Source organism: Microcaecilia unicolor, chromosome 1 (assembly GCF_901765095.1).
Source record: "Microcaecilia unicolor chromosome 1, aMicUni1.1, whole genome shotgun sequence".
In the NCBI taxonomy this organism is placed as follows: domain Eukaryota; kingdom Metazoa; phylum Chordata; class Amphibia; order Gymnophiona; family Siphonopidae; genus Microcaecilia; species Microcaecilia unicolor.
In genome coordinates, this window is record NC_044031.1 from 348,370,164 (window position 1) to 348,385,311 (window position 15,148).

The window sequence follows — 15,148 nt, forward strand, 5'->3', positions numbered from 1 at the left end:
CGACACCTAGATGGAACCTTGCAAGACATAGCTTGAGAGACAGGAAAGGCCGAAGGAACGTCGAGCGAAGAACACGCGCTTCGCTGCCGCTGCCGACACACGCCACCTTAACCCCGATTCTGAGGACGGTACACTTTTTAAATTTTAGGAGGAGGGGGGTTCCTGGTGCTGGGAGGGAGGGAGGATGGACGGGCGGGCGGCCTGATGCTTGTTGGGTTGGAGGGAGGGCGGGAGGCCGGCCTGGTGCAGTCTGTGTGCTGCTGGGTGGGAGGGAGGCCTGCTGCTGCATGCTGGGAGGGAGGGAGACCTGATGGTGGGTGCTGGGTGGGAGGGAAGCCTGATGGTGGGTGCTGGGTGGGAGGGAGGCCTGAGGGTGGGTGCTGGGTGGGAGGGAGGCCTGGTGTTGGGTGCTGGGTGGGAGGGAGGCCTGGTGCTGGGTGGGAGGGAGGCCTGATGTTGGGTGCTGGTTGGGAGGGAGGCCTGGTGCTGGGTGCTGCCGGGTGCTGGGAGGGAGGGCAGGGGGGAGAGGAGGGTGGCTGGACATTTGTGGCTGGAGGGGAGAGGAGGGTTGCTGGACATTTGTGGCTGGAGGGGAGAGGATGGTTGCTGGACATGGATGGAGGGCAAAAATGAAGAAGAAAGGAGGAAAGTAAAGAAATAAATGGAAAGGAAGCCCTGGAAACGGAGTTAAGAGAACAGAATCAGCGACTAGAACCAATATGGATAGAAAAACAAAATCATCAGACAACAAAAGTATGAAAAATCATTTTATTTTCATTTTAGTGTTTGGAATATGTCAAATTTGAGAATTTACATCTGCTGTCTTATTTTGCACTGGGTATACTGGAGCTGTAACAGCTTACAGAAATGATTTATAATGGAAGAAAATCATGTTATTTCTTTTCTCCTATACTAGTATAATATTTTCAATGATGTTGTATGCGCAATGGCTGGTGTAAGGGGTGTGGCTATCATAGGGGTGGAGTCATATGTGGTGACCCCGCCCATAATGAGTGCCGGCACTTTGCGATAAATAATTCAATTTTGGGTTGCTGTTTGGGCACTCGGTCTCTGAAAGGTTCGCCATCACTGCCCTAGAGCGTCACTCCTGATAATCGGTCTAAGAGCTATCTACCAACCTCCATTCCGGCAATAGTATGAATATATTCATAACACTACTAGTAATATACTCCCTATCACTGTTCCATCTATCATTTGCCATCCCACTTGCAGATAAAAATATAATACCCATCATACTAAACCACCAAAGACTAATCAAACACTCCACCTTTCTCCAAACGGTCAACCACCATACTAAAGGAAGAACACCCACACCTGGACTATACCAACAAAGCGAAATGAAAGGTCAAAACACACACACAATGACCAGGGAACGACAACTCACCAAAATCCACACCTCTCCAAATATAGAAGCTCCACAATATTCAAGTGGGCTACATTAACGCCAGATCTGTAGTAAACAAAACAACAATAACAGATTGGGTCACATCACATAACCTTGAACTACTGTTCATCAATGAAACCTGGATCCACGGTCAAAAAGATCCCATAATCCTTGACCTTTGCCCTCCAGGATTTAAGATCACTCATTAGACTAGAAAGGAAAAGAGAGGCGGTGGCCTAGCACTAATTTATTGCTCCCATTTCACCACCGAAACTACCGCTGAGTCCATAACAACCCAATTAGAAATTGTCTCATTCAGAATTCACAACAAATCCTAACTAGCCAGCTCATAATCGAAAGTGATCGTTGGCCATTTCCCGACACAAATCGGGAGATGGCCGGTGATCTCAGAAAAGCGGCGAAATCGATATAATCGAAAGCTGATTTTTTTTACAGCATCGCCGCTTTCCCGTCGCCTCGCTGGCGAAAGTTCAAAGGGGCATGTCGGCGGCGAAGCGAAGGCGGGACATGGGCGGGTATGGGCGTGGCTACCAGATAGCCAGCTTTCGCCGATAATGGAAAAAAATGGCGTTAAGCAGTATTTCGCCGGGTGTACTTGGTCCATTTATTTTCACGACCAAGCCTCAAAAAGGTGCCCCAACTCACCAGATGACCACTGGAGGGAATGGGGGATGACCTCCCCATACTCCCCCAGTGGTCACCAACCCCCTCCCATACTAAAAAAATTAAAATAAAAACCTTTTTTGCCAGCCTGTATGCCAGCCTCAAATGCCGTACCCACCTCCATGACAGCAGAATGTGTTCTATCCTCTGACAGCCTTTCCCTGGTTGTGATTTGGCTTTCGGGTGAGTGTGACACCTTTTCTGTTAGGTGCACTGCAGAGTCACATCAGCAATGCATTGTGGTGGGTGTAGGGTACTGGGCTCTACTCCCATGGTGCTTTTCCCCCTGCTAACTGGGTCAGAGTGTGCCCCGTTTTGTTTCCTGTTGTAGTCCATGCGGTAGTGGCCATTTTTGTAAGCCAGCTTTAGATCCCTTTCCTGTGTTACCCACATCAGAGAACATAGTTCTTACCTTGAATGGTGCTGAAAGAGGGCATTGTACCCCATTATGCCAGCTCTGACTTACTGCTAATCTTAGTACCAGGGGACTCTTTGCCAGTGGGGCACAACCTCTGATCTGCAGTTAACTGTGAGTAAATGTGGTTATTTCAAGAAAGGACCTTTTCAGAGAGATTAGTCTTCAGGTGTGAACTGCTGTGCCAAAGTTATACAGCAGCAATAAGTCCTAGAGGCTGTATGCAGGTCCCTGGAGCAGTTTTAGTGGGTGCAGTATATTTGTGGGTACTGTTTTTTTTTGGGGGGGGGGTTGGGGGGCTCAGCTCCCAAAGTCAGGGAGCTATGCACGTGGGAGCTTTTCTGAAGTCCATCGCAGTGACCCCTAGGGACCCCGGTTGGTGTCCTGGCATGTCAGGGGGGCCAGTGCACTAAAAATGCTGGCTCCTCCCACGGCCAAATGCCTTGAATTTAGCCGGGGTTTGAGATGGCTGACATAACTTTCCATTATCGCTAAAAAATGAAGCCGGCCATCTCAAACCCCGGCCAAATCCAATGCATTTGGCTGGCCGGAACCGTATTATCGAAACAAAAGATGGCCGGCCATCTTTTTCGAAAATACGGGTCTGGCCAGCTGTTTGCGGTGGCGCCAAAATACATTGCTGGCCATGTTTTTCGCCGGCGCCGTTCGATTATTCCCCTCTAGGTGACATAAAGCTCCACGTTGAAGATATTAACTCTACCAACTCATGAGATTGCTAGGATTTCCTCCACTCATGGGATCTCAAACTTCCCCAAATGCAAGCTACTCACATTAAAGGGCACACACTGGACCTCTTCTCCTACAAATTTTTCTACAAACCATAACATATTAGTAACAGATATTAAATGGTCAGAAATACCATGGTCCGATCACTACAAATTAAACCTATCTCTAACTTGGTGGAAGAAGGGATTAACTCACAACCTACAGCACAAGAGGCCAAATTGACCCAACAGAGTTTTGGCAACAGATATACGACAATGAATGGTACGTTCAAAAGGATTCCACACATTACCTTTCTGACTGGGATGAAAGATGCAAGAACGTACTAGATGAAATAGCACCTCTAAGAACACGAATATCGCAAAGACAGAACGTGACCCCATGGTTCAATGACGAACTAAAAAAACTCAAAACACAAACCAGGAAACTCTAACGAGCATGGAAAAAGTTAAAAGATAAGCACACACTCAATGTATGGAAACATAGACAAAGAAAATACAAATATGCAATAAGACAAACCAAAAGATCTTACCTCAAAACTAAAATAGGCCCAGACTACAAAGACCTGAAGAAACTATATCAAATCGTAAACAAGCTCCTAGATACCACTCCTATCACTACAACCAACACTGACATCTCATCCGCAGATGATCTCGCTAACCATTTCAAGGAAAAAATAATAAAACTATGCAATACACTTCCTCAACACAATACCGACCTCGACCACTTATTTAATCTACTGGACTCAAACTATGAAGAATACTCCGCAGACCGCATCTGGTCAAAATTTGCTCCTCTCTCCGCTGAATCAGTTACCCAAGCGATTCATAGATTCTCTAATACCCACTGTAAATTAGACACCTGCCCCAGTTACTTACTTAAAACTGCACCCAATCGCTTCATTGAAGACTGTACATCCTACCTAAACTGCATGCTCCAATAAGGTCTCTTCCCCAAGGAATATGGCAACATCCTACTCACCCCACTACCGAAAGACACAAAGAAAAAAATCGAACTACCTTACCAATTACCGCCTAGTCGCATCCATTCCATTAGTAGTCAAATTGATGGAGAGTATGGTGACAAAACAGCTTATGGAATACATGGACATGTTTGCATTATTACATGAATCACAATCAGGATTCCGCCCCTGTCATAGCACTGAAACCGTACTAGTCACCCTTCTGGCCAAATTCAAACAAGAAATTGCTACAGGTAAAAGCATACTTCTCCTCCAATTCAACCAGAACATACCAAGTCAAATCAAAAACTATTATATCACCACTGTGGAAAGCAGATTGTGGAGTACCACAAGGATCACCACTCTCACCAATACTCTTCAATATAATGATGACCCCACTGGCCAAAGCCTTATCCAACTAAAACCTTCACCCGTTAATCTATGCAGATGATGTCACAATTTAGATCCCTTTCAAACACGATCTAATAGAAATCACCGATGAAATCAAGCACGGTTTGGATATCATGGACCTATGGGCAAATTCATTTCAACTGAAATTGAACACTGAAAAAACACACTGCCTCATCCTCTCATCCCAACACAATAAATATAAACCCACAACCTTAAACAGACCAGATCTCACCCTTCCTATCTCAGATAGTCTCAAAATACTAGGCGTTACAATTGATCACAATCTCACACTTGAGAGCCAAGTAAACTCCACTATAAAGAAAATGTTTCACTCAATGTGGAAACTTCAATGTATAAAACCTTTCTTCCCGAGAGAAATATTCCGCAACTTGATACAATCAGTGGTGTTATATTCTTTCCTCTGTTATGTCTGTTCCTAAGGGCTAGGCCCAAGGCCTGTACTTTGCTCAGTTTGATTCTCACAAGTTGGCCTAACAGGTTAGCATCTTGTGTGACAATTATTGCTTTCTCAGGAGTTGAGAACAGACACTTCAGGGATCACATTTTGCTGACTTTGCTGGAGCTGAGACTAGGCCTTTCATATGAACTGGATATAATGATGTAACCTCGGGACACAGTGAGCCTAGAATGTTTCAGTTTTTGGGTGAGGGGTCATAAGGGTATTGTTCTAAGTAATTTTTGCTGTGTGACTAACTGCATGCAGAACTGATAAGTAATTAGCCAATGGCTACCGACTTTGCACGTGAACTCCCATCAGGAGAGACTGATAGAATACAGGAACAATTCCATAAGCTACCTAATGGCTCTGGTTTATGGCACATCACATGATTTGGGCAAAACGAAACTTTACAAATGATATGTATGTGGTGGGATGGGACAGTGTGAGCTGAGCACTCTCTGTTATTCAGGATTTGTATCTTCTTTTGTTGCGTGCTCCAGAGGGAACAATTACCTTGTATATTTTTGGCTTAGTAATTATACCAATAAACCTTTGTTTGTGGTGCGCCTACAACTAAGTCTGATTGTACCTCTTATTCTTCAGCTTACAAGGCTGAATGGTTTTCCCCTCCCTGGGGGAAGGGCAAAGGGATTGGGAAAACACAATGGCAATGAGCCACACAGATTACTGCAATGGAATATATGCGGGATGTAAAGAACAACTCATAAAGAAACTCCAGACAGCCCAAAACACAGCAGCCAGGCTGATATTCGGTAAAACATGCTTTGAAAGGGCCAAAAACCTCCAAGAAAAACTGCACTGGCTCCCAATCAAGGAATGTATCACCTTCAAAATCTGCATCTTGGTCCACAAGATTATCCACAGTGTAGTCCCAGGATATATGGTCGACCTGATCGATCTCCCAACCAGAAACAGAACCAAAGCATCACGTACCTACTTGAATATCCACTACCCAAGCTGTAAAGGACTCAGACACAAACTAACTCATGCATCCAACTTCTACTACATAGGGACACAATTGTGGAATGAACTGCCAAAGTCTGTGAAAACAATCTATGACCATCTAAACTTCAGGAGATCATTAAAGACCTACTTATTCAGAAAAGCATTCCCCACTACTATGAGTTTTCATCTCCGCAGCAAGTTTTTCTTCATATTCTCTTTTAGCCTTCTTTATCAGTGCTTTGCATCTGGCTTGACAGTGCTTATGTTGCTTCTTATTTTCTTCATTCTCCTCATTCACCTCACCTTTTAACCACGCTGGCTGTCGTTTGTTCTTTTTTCTACCTTTGTTAATACATGGAATACATCTAGTCTGAGCTTCCGATGAGTTCCTGGGGAAATGCCATTCTTAGAGGAGGCGCTATGGGGGGTTTCTGTGGATTCACAAAATGTGTTTAAATTAGCTCGATAGTCCAGTGTGCAATGTTAGAGGTTCATATTTTATATATTAGATTCCTTAGGCTACATATTTAAACTGCTACTTCAAAGGTGTTTAACATTTGTTATAAAGCAAGTTAAAGGATATGTACCATTGTAGTAATTATTTTGCAGGATACTGTGATGTGTGTTGAGAGTCTAAGGCATTATTTATGAGTATATCAAGCACTACTCACACCTATATGACTATTGCCCCCCATGCTAAGACTGGGTCCCCCCAAAATTTCAGGTATGGCTACCCCACTGCTTACAGCTGTCCGTCATTTTAAGGTGAGATTTTTCGACCGATCATGAAGTGCTTATCCACACTGGAAAAAGACTTGTGGGATACCAGGGATCAATGGTATGGATGTATGGTAGACCAAGACCAAGACTTGGTCTACCATGGATGTACCAAGACCAAGACCTGTTTACAGAGGACTGTGTTCGTGAGGAGCTTGCCAAACTAAAAGTAGACAGAGCGATGTGGCCTTATGGGATACACCCGAGGGTGCTTAAGGAACTTGGTGACGTTCTGTCTGCTCCGCTGACGGACCTCTTCAATGCTTCCTTAGAAACTGGAGTGGTCCCGGTGGACTGGAGAAGGGCGGATGTGGTTCCTTTGCACAAGAGTGGAAATAAGGAGGAGGTTGGGAATTACAGACCTGTCAGTCTGACCTCGATGGGGAGTAAGCTAATGAAAACACTTCTAAAGAGGAGGATTGTGACATTTCTTGAACTACATGGAATGCGGGAACCGAGGCAGCATGGCTTCACTAGTGGCAGGTCGTGTCAGATGAATTTGACTGTCGTCTTCGACTAGGTGACCAAACAGTTGGATGTGGGAGGGGCGCTTGATGTGGTATACTTGGATTTCAGCAAAGCCTTTGACATGGTTCCACAAAGGCGACTGATAAATAAATTGAGTGCCCTTGATGTGGGACCTAGAGTAACTGATTGGGTAAAAAATTGGTTGAATGGTAGGAGACAGAGGGTGGTGGTAAATGGAGCTTGCTCTGAAGAAAAGGAGTACCACAGGGATCAGTCCTAGGGCTGGCTCTTTTTAACGTCTTTGTGAGCGATATTGCGGAAGGGCTGTCTGGTAAGGTTTGTCTCTTTGTGGATGATACTAAACTCTGCAACAGGGTGGACACCCTGGAGGGTGTGAATGACATGAGGAAGGACCTAGCGAAGCTAGAGGAATGGACCGATATTTGGCAACTAAGGTTTAATCCCAAAAAATGCAGGGTCATGCACTTGGGTCACAAAAATCCGAGGGAACAGTACAGAATAGGGGTGTAGTGCTCCAGTGTGCGAAGGAAGAGAGGGACTTGGGGGTGATTGTGTCTGATGAACTTAAAGCTTTCAAACAGGTAGAAAAAGCGACGACCAAATCTAGAAGGATGCTTGGGTGCATAAAGAGAGGCATGACCAGCAGAAAAAAGGAGGTGATAGTGCCATTGTATAAGTCTCTGGTGAGGCCTCATTTGGAGTACTGCGTGCAGTTCTGGAGACCGCACCTACAGAAAGATATAAACAGGATGGAGTCAGTCCAGAGGGCGGCTACGAAATTAGTAAGCAGTCTAGAATGCAAAAATTATAGGGACAGGCTTAAGAACCTCAACATGTATACGCTGGAAGAGAGGAGGGAGAGAGGAGACATGATAGAAACGTTTAAATATCTGAAGGGCATTTATGCACAGGAAGAGAGCCTTTTTCAAATGAAGGAGAGCTCTGGAATGAGGGGGCATACGACAAAGTTAAGAGGGAATAGGCTTAGGAGTAACCTAAGGAAGTAGTATTTCATAGAAAGGGTGGTGGAGGCGTGGAATGGCCTCCCGGTGGAGATGGTGGAGTCGAGGACAGTTCCAGAATTTAAAAAGGCATGGGATAAGCATGTGGGATCGCTTAGGAACAGGAAGAATTAGGGGTTACAGAGAATGGGCAGACTGGCTGGGTCCTATGGCCTTTATCTGCCGTCATGTTTCTATGTTTCTAATGGCTTTTCCACTTGAACATATGTCTTTTTTATTTGGAGATGGGAATGGGTGGATGGGTGGGTAGGAGGAGTGGGGATAAGAGAGAAGGAGATATGTGGGACAGAGTGGGGAACAGAAAGGAAGATTGATGGAGACTTGGGCCTTAGTAACAAGTAAAGTAAAAAGGCAGGAGCAGCTCTCATATGTGACGTGGAGGGGCATAATTGAACGCGAACGCCTACCTCCATGGGCGTCTATCTCCGAGAACGGGTACGTGAATGGGTGGGAAAAACCGCATTTTTGAAAAAGATGGGTGTCCATCTTTTTTTTCGATAATTCGGTTTGTTCTGGGCAAATGCATCGGATTTGTGCAGATTTGAGCTGGGCGGTATCGTTTTTCAGTGACAATGGAAACTAAAGGCACCCAGCTCAAAAACGAACAAATCCAAGGCATTTGGTCATGGAGGGGGCCAGGATTCGTAGTGCACTGGTCCCCCTCACATACCAGGATACCAACCGGGCACCCTAGGGGGCACATGTAACAAGTAAAAAAACAAAAGTAAAATACCTCCCAAGTCCATAGCTTCCTTCCCTTGGGTGCTGAGCCCCACAAATCCCCCCCAAAACCCACTGCCCACAACTCTACACCATTACCATAGCCCTTATGGGTGAAGGGGGCACCTACATCTGGGTACAGTGGGTTTGGGGGGGGTTTGTAGCGCTCCCATTTACCACCACAAGTGTAACAGGTAGGGGGGGATGGGCCTGGCTCCACCTGCCTGAAGTCCACTGCACCCACTAACAACTGCTCCAGGGACCTGCATACTGTTGTGATGGAGCTGGGTATGGCATTTGAGGCTGGCATACAGGCTGGGAAAAAAGTTTATAAAGTTGGGTTTTTTTTGGTGGGAGGGGGTTAGTGACTACTGGGGGAGTCAGGGGTGGTCATCCCCGATTCCCTTCAGTGGTCATCTGGTCATTTAGAGCACTTTTTGGGACTTGTTCGTGAAAAAAAAGGTCAAAAAAAGTGACCTAAATTCGAGCTAAAAACGCCTTTGTTTTTTCGATTATCGCCCAAAGGCGCCTATCTCTGCTCAGCCGATAAACACGCCCCAGTCCCACCTTCACCATGCCTCCGACACGCCCCCGTCAACTTTACCCATTTCCACGACGGATTGCAGTTGGAAATGTCCAAAATCAGCTTTCGATTATACCGATTTGGGCGCCCACGGGAGAAAGACGCCCATCCCCCGATTTGGGTCGAAATATAGGCGTTTTTCTCTTTCAAAAATAAGCATGCTTGGGCACAGGGGAAGGACTGATTTACAAATTTTTTCCCGCATGAAGATGGAACCGAAACACAGCCTAAAGGAGCTCTGGCAGAGCTTGGAGGCGGAATCCATTGTCATTTCATTCACTCCCCCTCCTTGGTCTTCAACCTTACTGGGTTAGACAGATCTCTACCACTGGCTCCTGTTTTGGGCATGGTTCCTAGATAGAAAAAAAAATTTGTTAAGGCCTGGAGTACTCTTCTATCCACAGTGCCAAAGTATTGTGTGCATCCTCATATCAAGGTGGAAATAAAAGTAAATTTATTTGATTACAATACATCATAAAGTATACATGCTGTTGTACTGAGAAAGAGTGTATCTAGATCCAATCCTAAAGTGGTCACAATTATTCAAACTTACAGACACCAGGTAGATAAACAAATACCCATCATAAGTGGGAACATTTCAAAGTACACTGGAGAATATGAGAAGAAAGGTTGCAAAAAGGTATGAATATTTTAATGGAAAAGCTTTTTGAAAGGAGGTAACAATGAGGTCAGTATGCAGGTACTTTCCATAGTGACTTACCTCTTCATGTTTCCAGTGAATCAGCACAGAGTTTATGCACATATATCCCAGAAGTAAGACCAGGCACATTGTTAGCCTCTGCGTGTGAGTGAACCAACTGCAGGAAGGTCGGCTATATATTGAACCCCAAAAGTGAAAGTCTTCCAGATACTCTGTCAATCTGCAATATAAAAGCTAACATGGAAACAACAATGAAACAGCAATTCTAAATATTTTCATAGCAATTTATTAAGTAAATTTATATCCATTTTATTTCAAGCTGCTACACGTTATTTAGGTTATTAGATGGCTCTAGATGGAAGAAAAACAAAGACATGGTTCACCCCTTTCCCCATAGTCCACTCTCACCACCACCCCCAGACCCTATTGCTTATTTCCATCCTCCACCATTTACTGCTTACTTTCACACACACCAGCTCACCTTTCAACACCCCCAGCTTCCAGTGTTCCTTTCCCCTCAAGCAACCACTAATATCCCCACCAGCATCCACTGCTTTTTTTACTACCTCTAAGCCCCAGCCACTCACTCTCACCACCCCTCAGCCCTCCAAAACTCCTGAGCTCCAAGTGGATCGCTCACTTTAAGCCATGCAGCATCTGTACTCTTCTGCTTCTCAGCTCTCAGGTGTCATACAGCTCAAATGCTGTAAGAGCTGCACAGAGCTCTGAGTCAGTAGCAGAAGCAGTAGTTTGGCCAGGAATGGGGCTGACATGCTGCAAACCTATAAGGGGTCATGTCCCCAGTTTTGAAAACAACCAGCCTACGAAATCTGTGGTGCACAACACAATCTTGATAATCAGTGGATTAAGGTATGAGAAAAGCACTGGATTAATACAAATGCTATTCAGTGGCACAGAAGTGAATGTAATTGGATAGACACTTGCATAATGAGTTAACATAAAGAAAATACCATTTTTAGTTTTACCTTTCTGAATCCAAGTCCATAGGCAACTGATGTGAGTTCACGTTCCACCTTTCCATCTCCCTCATCTACTGCCAGCCAGCACTCTGCAGGAAAAAACCAGCTGGAGCCTACCAGCAAATCCTTGATGATAACATAACTGATGTACAAGCTGGGAGAAGGGCCATTATTATTGTGCCAAAGATGAATTTTCCAAATTGAACCCAGATTGTCAGGGATGCTGTGAGGGGAGTGAGAGGGAGGAAACAGAGCAACTTGACTTATGTGCACCAGTTAACATACTGATAGGCTATAAAAACAGTGCAATCCATTTAGCATGGTACCAATTACAAGAAAAGTTAATAAGCTATGAAAGGAAGTTATCAAGGTGTGGTAAAAGGCAAGCATTTACCACACATTGATTTACCACAGGATGCAGCAACCTGTGGTAAATCAAGGTATCTCAGTACCGCAGATTACTGAATCCCATGGTAAAAGAGTAAAGGGGGAAGTTATCAACATGAGTTACTGTTAAGATGGGTTATTTTACCACAAGTTGTGCAGTTTTAGCTTATGGTCCCATTTTCCAAGCAGTGTTATTCTATGTGCCCGGGAGCATTGGGACTCAAAGCTACCTCCTGATGCTCCTAGTCCCCAAAGAGGCCACAGGGCTGCTCGTCACCTCCCCAATCCCCGATCAAAGACCCCCTATGAAGACTCCTCCACTCCCAATCAAGGCCCTCCTTCCATCAGCTAGAGTCTAAGGGCTCTTTAGAACCACATGTTGGAGGGTCATGGGATAGGAGGAAATGTCCTGTTGTAGATTAAAAACTGGTTGAAGGATAGGAAACAGAGAGTGGGGTTAAATGGGCAGTATTCACAATGGAGAAGGGTAGTAGGTGGGGTTCCTCAGGAGTCTGTGCTAGGACCGCTGCTTTTTAATATATTTATAAAAGATTTAGAGATGGGAGCAACTAGCGAGGTAATTAAATTTGCTGATGACACAAAGTTATACAAAGTCGTTAACTCGCGACAGGATTGTGAAAAATTACAGAAGGACCTTACGAGACTGGGAGACTGGGCGGCTAAATGGCAGATGATGTTTAATGTGAGCAAGTGCAAGGTGTGATGCATGTGGGAAAAAAGAACCCGAATTATAGCTACGTCATGCAAGGTTCCACGTTAGGAATTACGGACCAAGAAAGGGATCAGGGTGTCGTCGTCGATAATACACTGAAACCTTCTGCTCAGTGTGCTGCTGCGCTAGGAAAGCAAATAGAATGTTGGGTATTATTAGGAAAGGTATGGCAAACAGGTGTGAGGATGTTATAATGCCGTTGTATTGCTCCATGGTGCGACCGCACCTTGAGTATTGTGTTCAATTCTGGTCGCCGCATCTCAAGAAAGATATAGTAGAATTGGAAAAAGTGCAGCGAAGGGCGACTAAAATGATAGTGGGGATGGGACGACTTCCCTATGAAGAAAGACTAAGGAGGCTAGGGCTTTTCAGCCTGGAGAAGAGACGGCTGAGGGGAGACATGATAGAGGTATATAAAATAATGAGTGGAGTGGAACAGGTGGATGTGAAGCGTCTGTTCACGCTTTCCAAAAATACTAGGACTAGGGGGCATGCGATGAAACTACAGTGTAGTAAATTTAAAACAAATCAGAGAAAATGTTTCTTCACCCAACGCATAATTAAACTCTGGAATTTGTTGCCCGAGAACGTGGTGAAGGCAGTTAGCTTAGCAGAGTTTAAAAAAGGGTTAGACGGTTTCCTAAAGGACAAGTCCATAAACCACTACTAAATGGACTTGGGAAAAATCCACAATTCCGGGAATAACATGTATAGAATGTTTGTACGTTTGGGAAGCTCGCCAGGTGCCCTTGGCCTGGATTGGCCGCTGTCGTGGACAGGATGCTGGGCTCGATGGACCCTTGGTCTTTTCCCAGTGTGGCATTACTTATGTACATCATATTATTCAGACTGTATTTTTAAAGCTTTGGCAATTACATAATGTTCAACAAAAGTCATTTTACTTTATTCGTCCAGGCTCTTGTTCTATCACACACAGACTATTGTAACAGTCTTTTTTCCTTTCTTTCAGTTAAATTACGCACTAAGCTTCATTTACTACAAAATATAGTTACAAGGCTCATTTTTCATCTGAAAAAAATTGATAACATAACTCCTTCTTTGATCACTTTTCAGTGGCTCCCAGTTCAAGCCCGTATTCTCTTTAAACTAGCTTACTTGGTCTTTAAGATGTTCAAAGGTACCAGTCTAGAGTATCTTATAGGTCTGCTTTTGTTCCCTACCAATAATTGAATTTCTAAACACAGATATCCTTACCTTCTGTTCTAGCCATCCTTCTATGGCGTGAAATTTAAGAAAATATTGGAGGGTTCATTTTGCTGTCAGGCTGGCTTTTTTACCACTATATATACGTGTTTTCCCTTCATATTACAGTTTATGTAAAAATTTGAAAACATATCTGACACAAAACGCCTTGCACCCATCTGGGGTTAACTCTGTGGCCACCTGGAGGGTCTGTCCCCAGCACTGCTCAGGCCCACCTGCACCTGTGCACGTGCTCTACACTAGAAACCTCCTCTCACCAACTGGGTCCCGCTTGCCTCTCTACATGTCATGTTATTCCCCAGTGATTTCTAGGACACTAGGGCCACACTCCCAGGGGTTCCACAGTTCCTAGAAAGCAATCACAGATCCAAAACACAAACCACCAGGATTCTTAGTCAGTCCAAGGCATCAGAGCTAAAAAAGGAATGGATTTATTATCACAGAAACAGTGAATGATATAAAACAGATGGAAAAACAACAAGCAATAACAGGTAACTGAATAAGGATCAGTGTTAAAACTATCTAAACACTTTGTCACTACCTAAGGTTACCATATGGCTCCAGAAAAAGGAGGACGGATTGAGCCAGCCGGGTTTTACTTCCATTGCTTTCCAAGCAATGGAAGTAAAACCTGGCTGGCTCAATTACTTTCATTGAAAGCAATGGAAGTAAAACCCGGCTGGCTCAATCCGTCCTCCTTTTTCTGGAGCCATATGGTAACCCTATCACTACCTGGGTAGCACCTGGGAAGTTTCAGGAAAATAGCTGCTCACAGTTCTTGAACAGGGCCTCAGGGCAGAGATGTTTTCCCTCTGCAGTCCCTATCTGAGACTGGGGAAAATCGAGTACTTCCTGGCTAGATTTGAACTCCAGGGCCAATCAGAGCCCAGAGTACCAACTTTTAAAGTATCTGGCAAATGGCGCTACCACAGGGCTAAACTGAAAAAGAAAACAGCTTTCTCTGCAACAGCTTTAAAACACAGAACAAACACCACCTGCTGACCAAACAAGAGAAATACACTGTATGAAAATGTTATTACAATTCATAGGCTTGAAAACCCCCTCTTTCACCATAGTATCTTTTGAAAACTTTTTTTTATTTGGATTAATTTAATATTTTTATTATCCTTGTTTATATTTATCTTTTGTTACCTGCTTGGAATCACTAATTTTGCAGGAGCTAGCGGGATATAAGAGCCATATTATTATTACCTGCTGGTCTAGTGATTCACTGGCAGGAGTGATCCTATTCCTGTCTAACCAGCTCCAAAATGGCACCCCTTACCTGTGAAAGTGCTAGCATTCTGTACATTTATGCACTCAAGTGGCATAAATGTGGACATCCAGTTATAGAATTGTCCTTTTTAAAGGATCACTACAGGCCACTGGCAGAAATACACAGGCACCATCCCCCAACCCTATTGTCACCTGTCTCTTTCTCATTTTTCTCTTTCTCACCAGTCTCCCTCCCATATCTCACTATTTCTCTCCTCCCCCAATTGCTCCCCCCCCCCCCAGTTAACCCT

General features: G+C 44.4%; 1 protein-coding gene across 1 annotated transcript in view; it reads right to left on the minus strand.

The window, feature by feature from the left end:
• Positions 1-15,148, minus strand: part of LOC115474075 (polycystic kidney disease protein 1-like 1) — an 889,490-nt gene that overhangs the window by 633,623 nt on the left and 240,719 nt on the right. The window contains exons 12-13 of the mRNA XM_030209391.1: positions 11,285-11,501; positions 10,359-10,532 (exon numbers count right to left, since the gene is read on the minus strand). Coding sequence (XP_030065251.1) covers positions 10,359-10,532; positions 11,285-11,501 — 391 coding nt within the window. The remainder of the gene's footprint in view (positions 1-10,358; positions 10,533-11,284; positions 11,502-15,148) is intronic.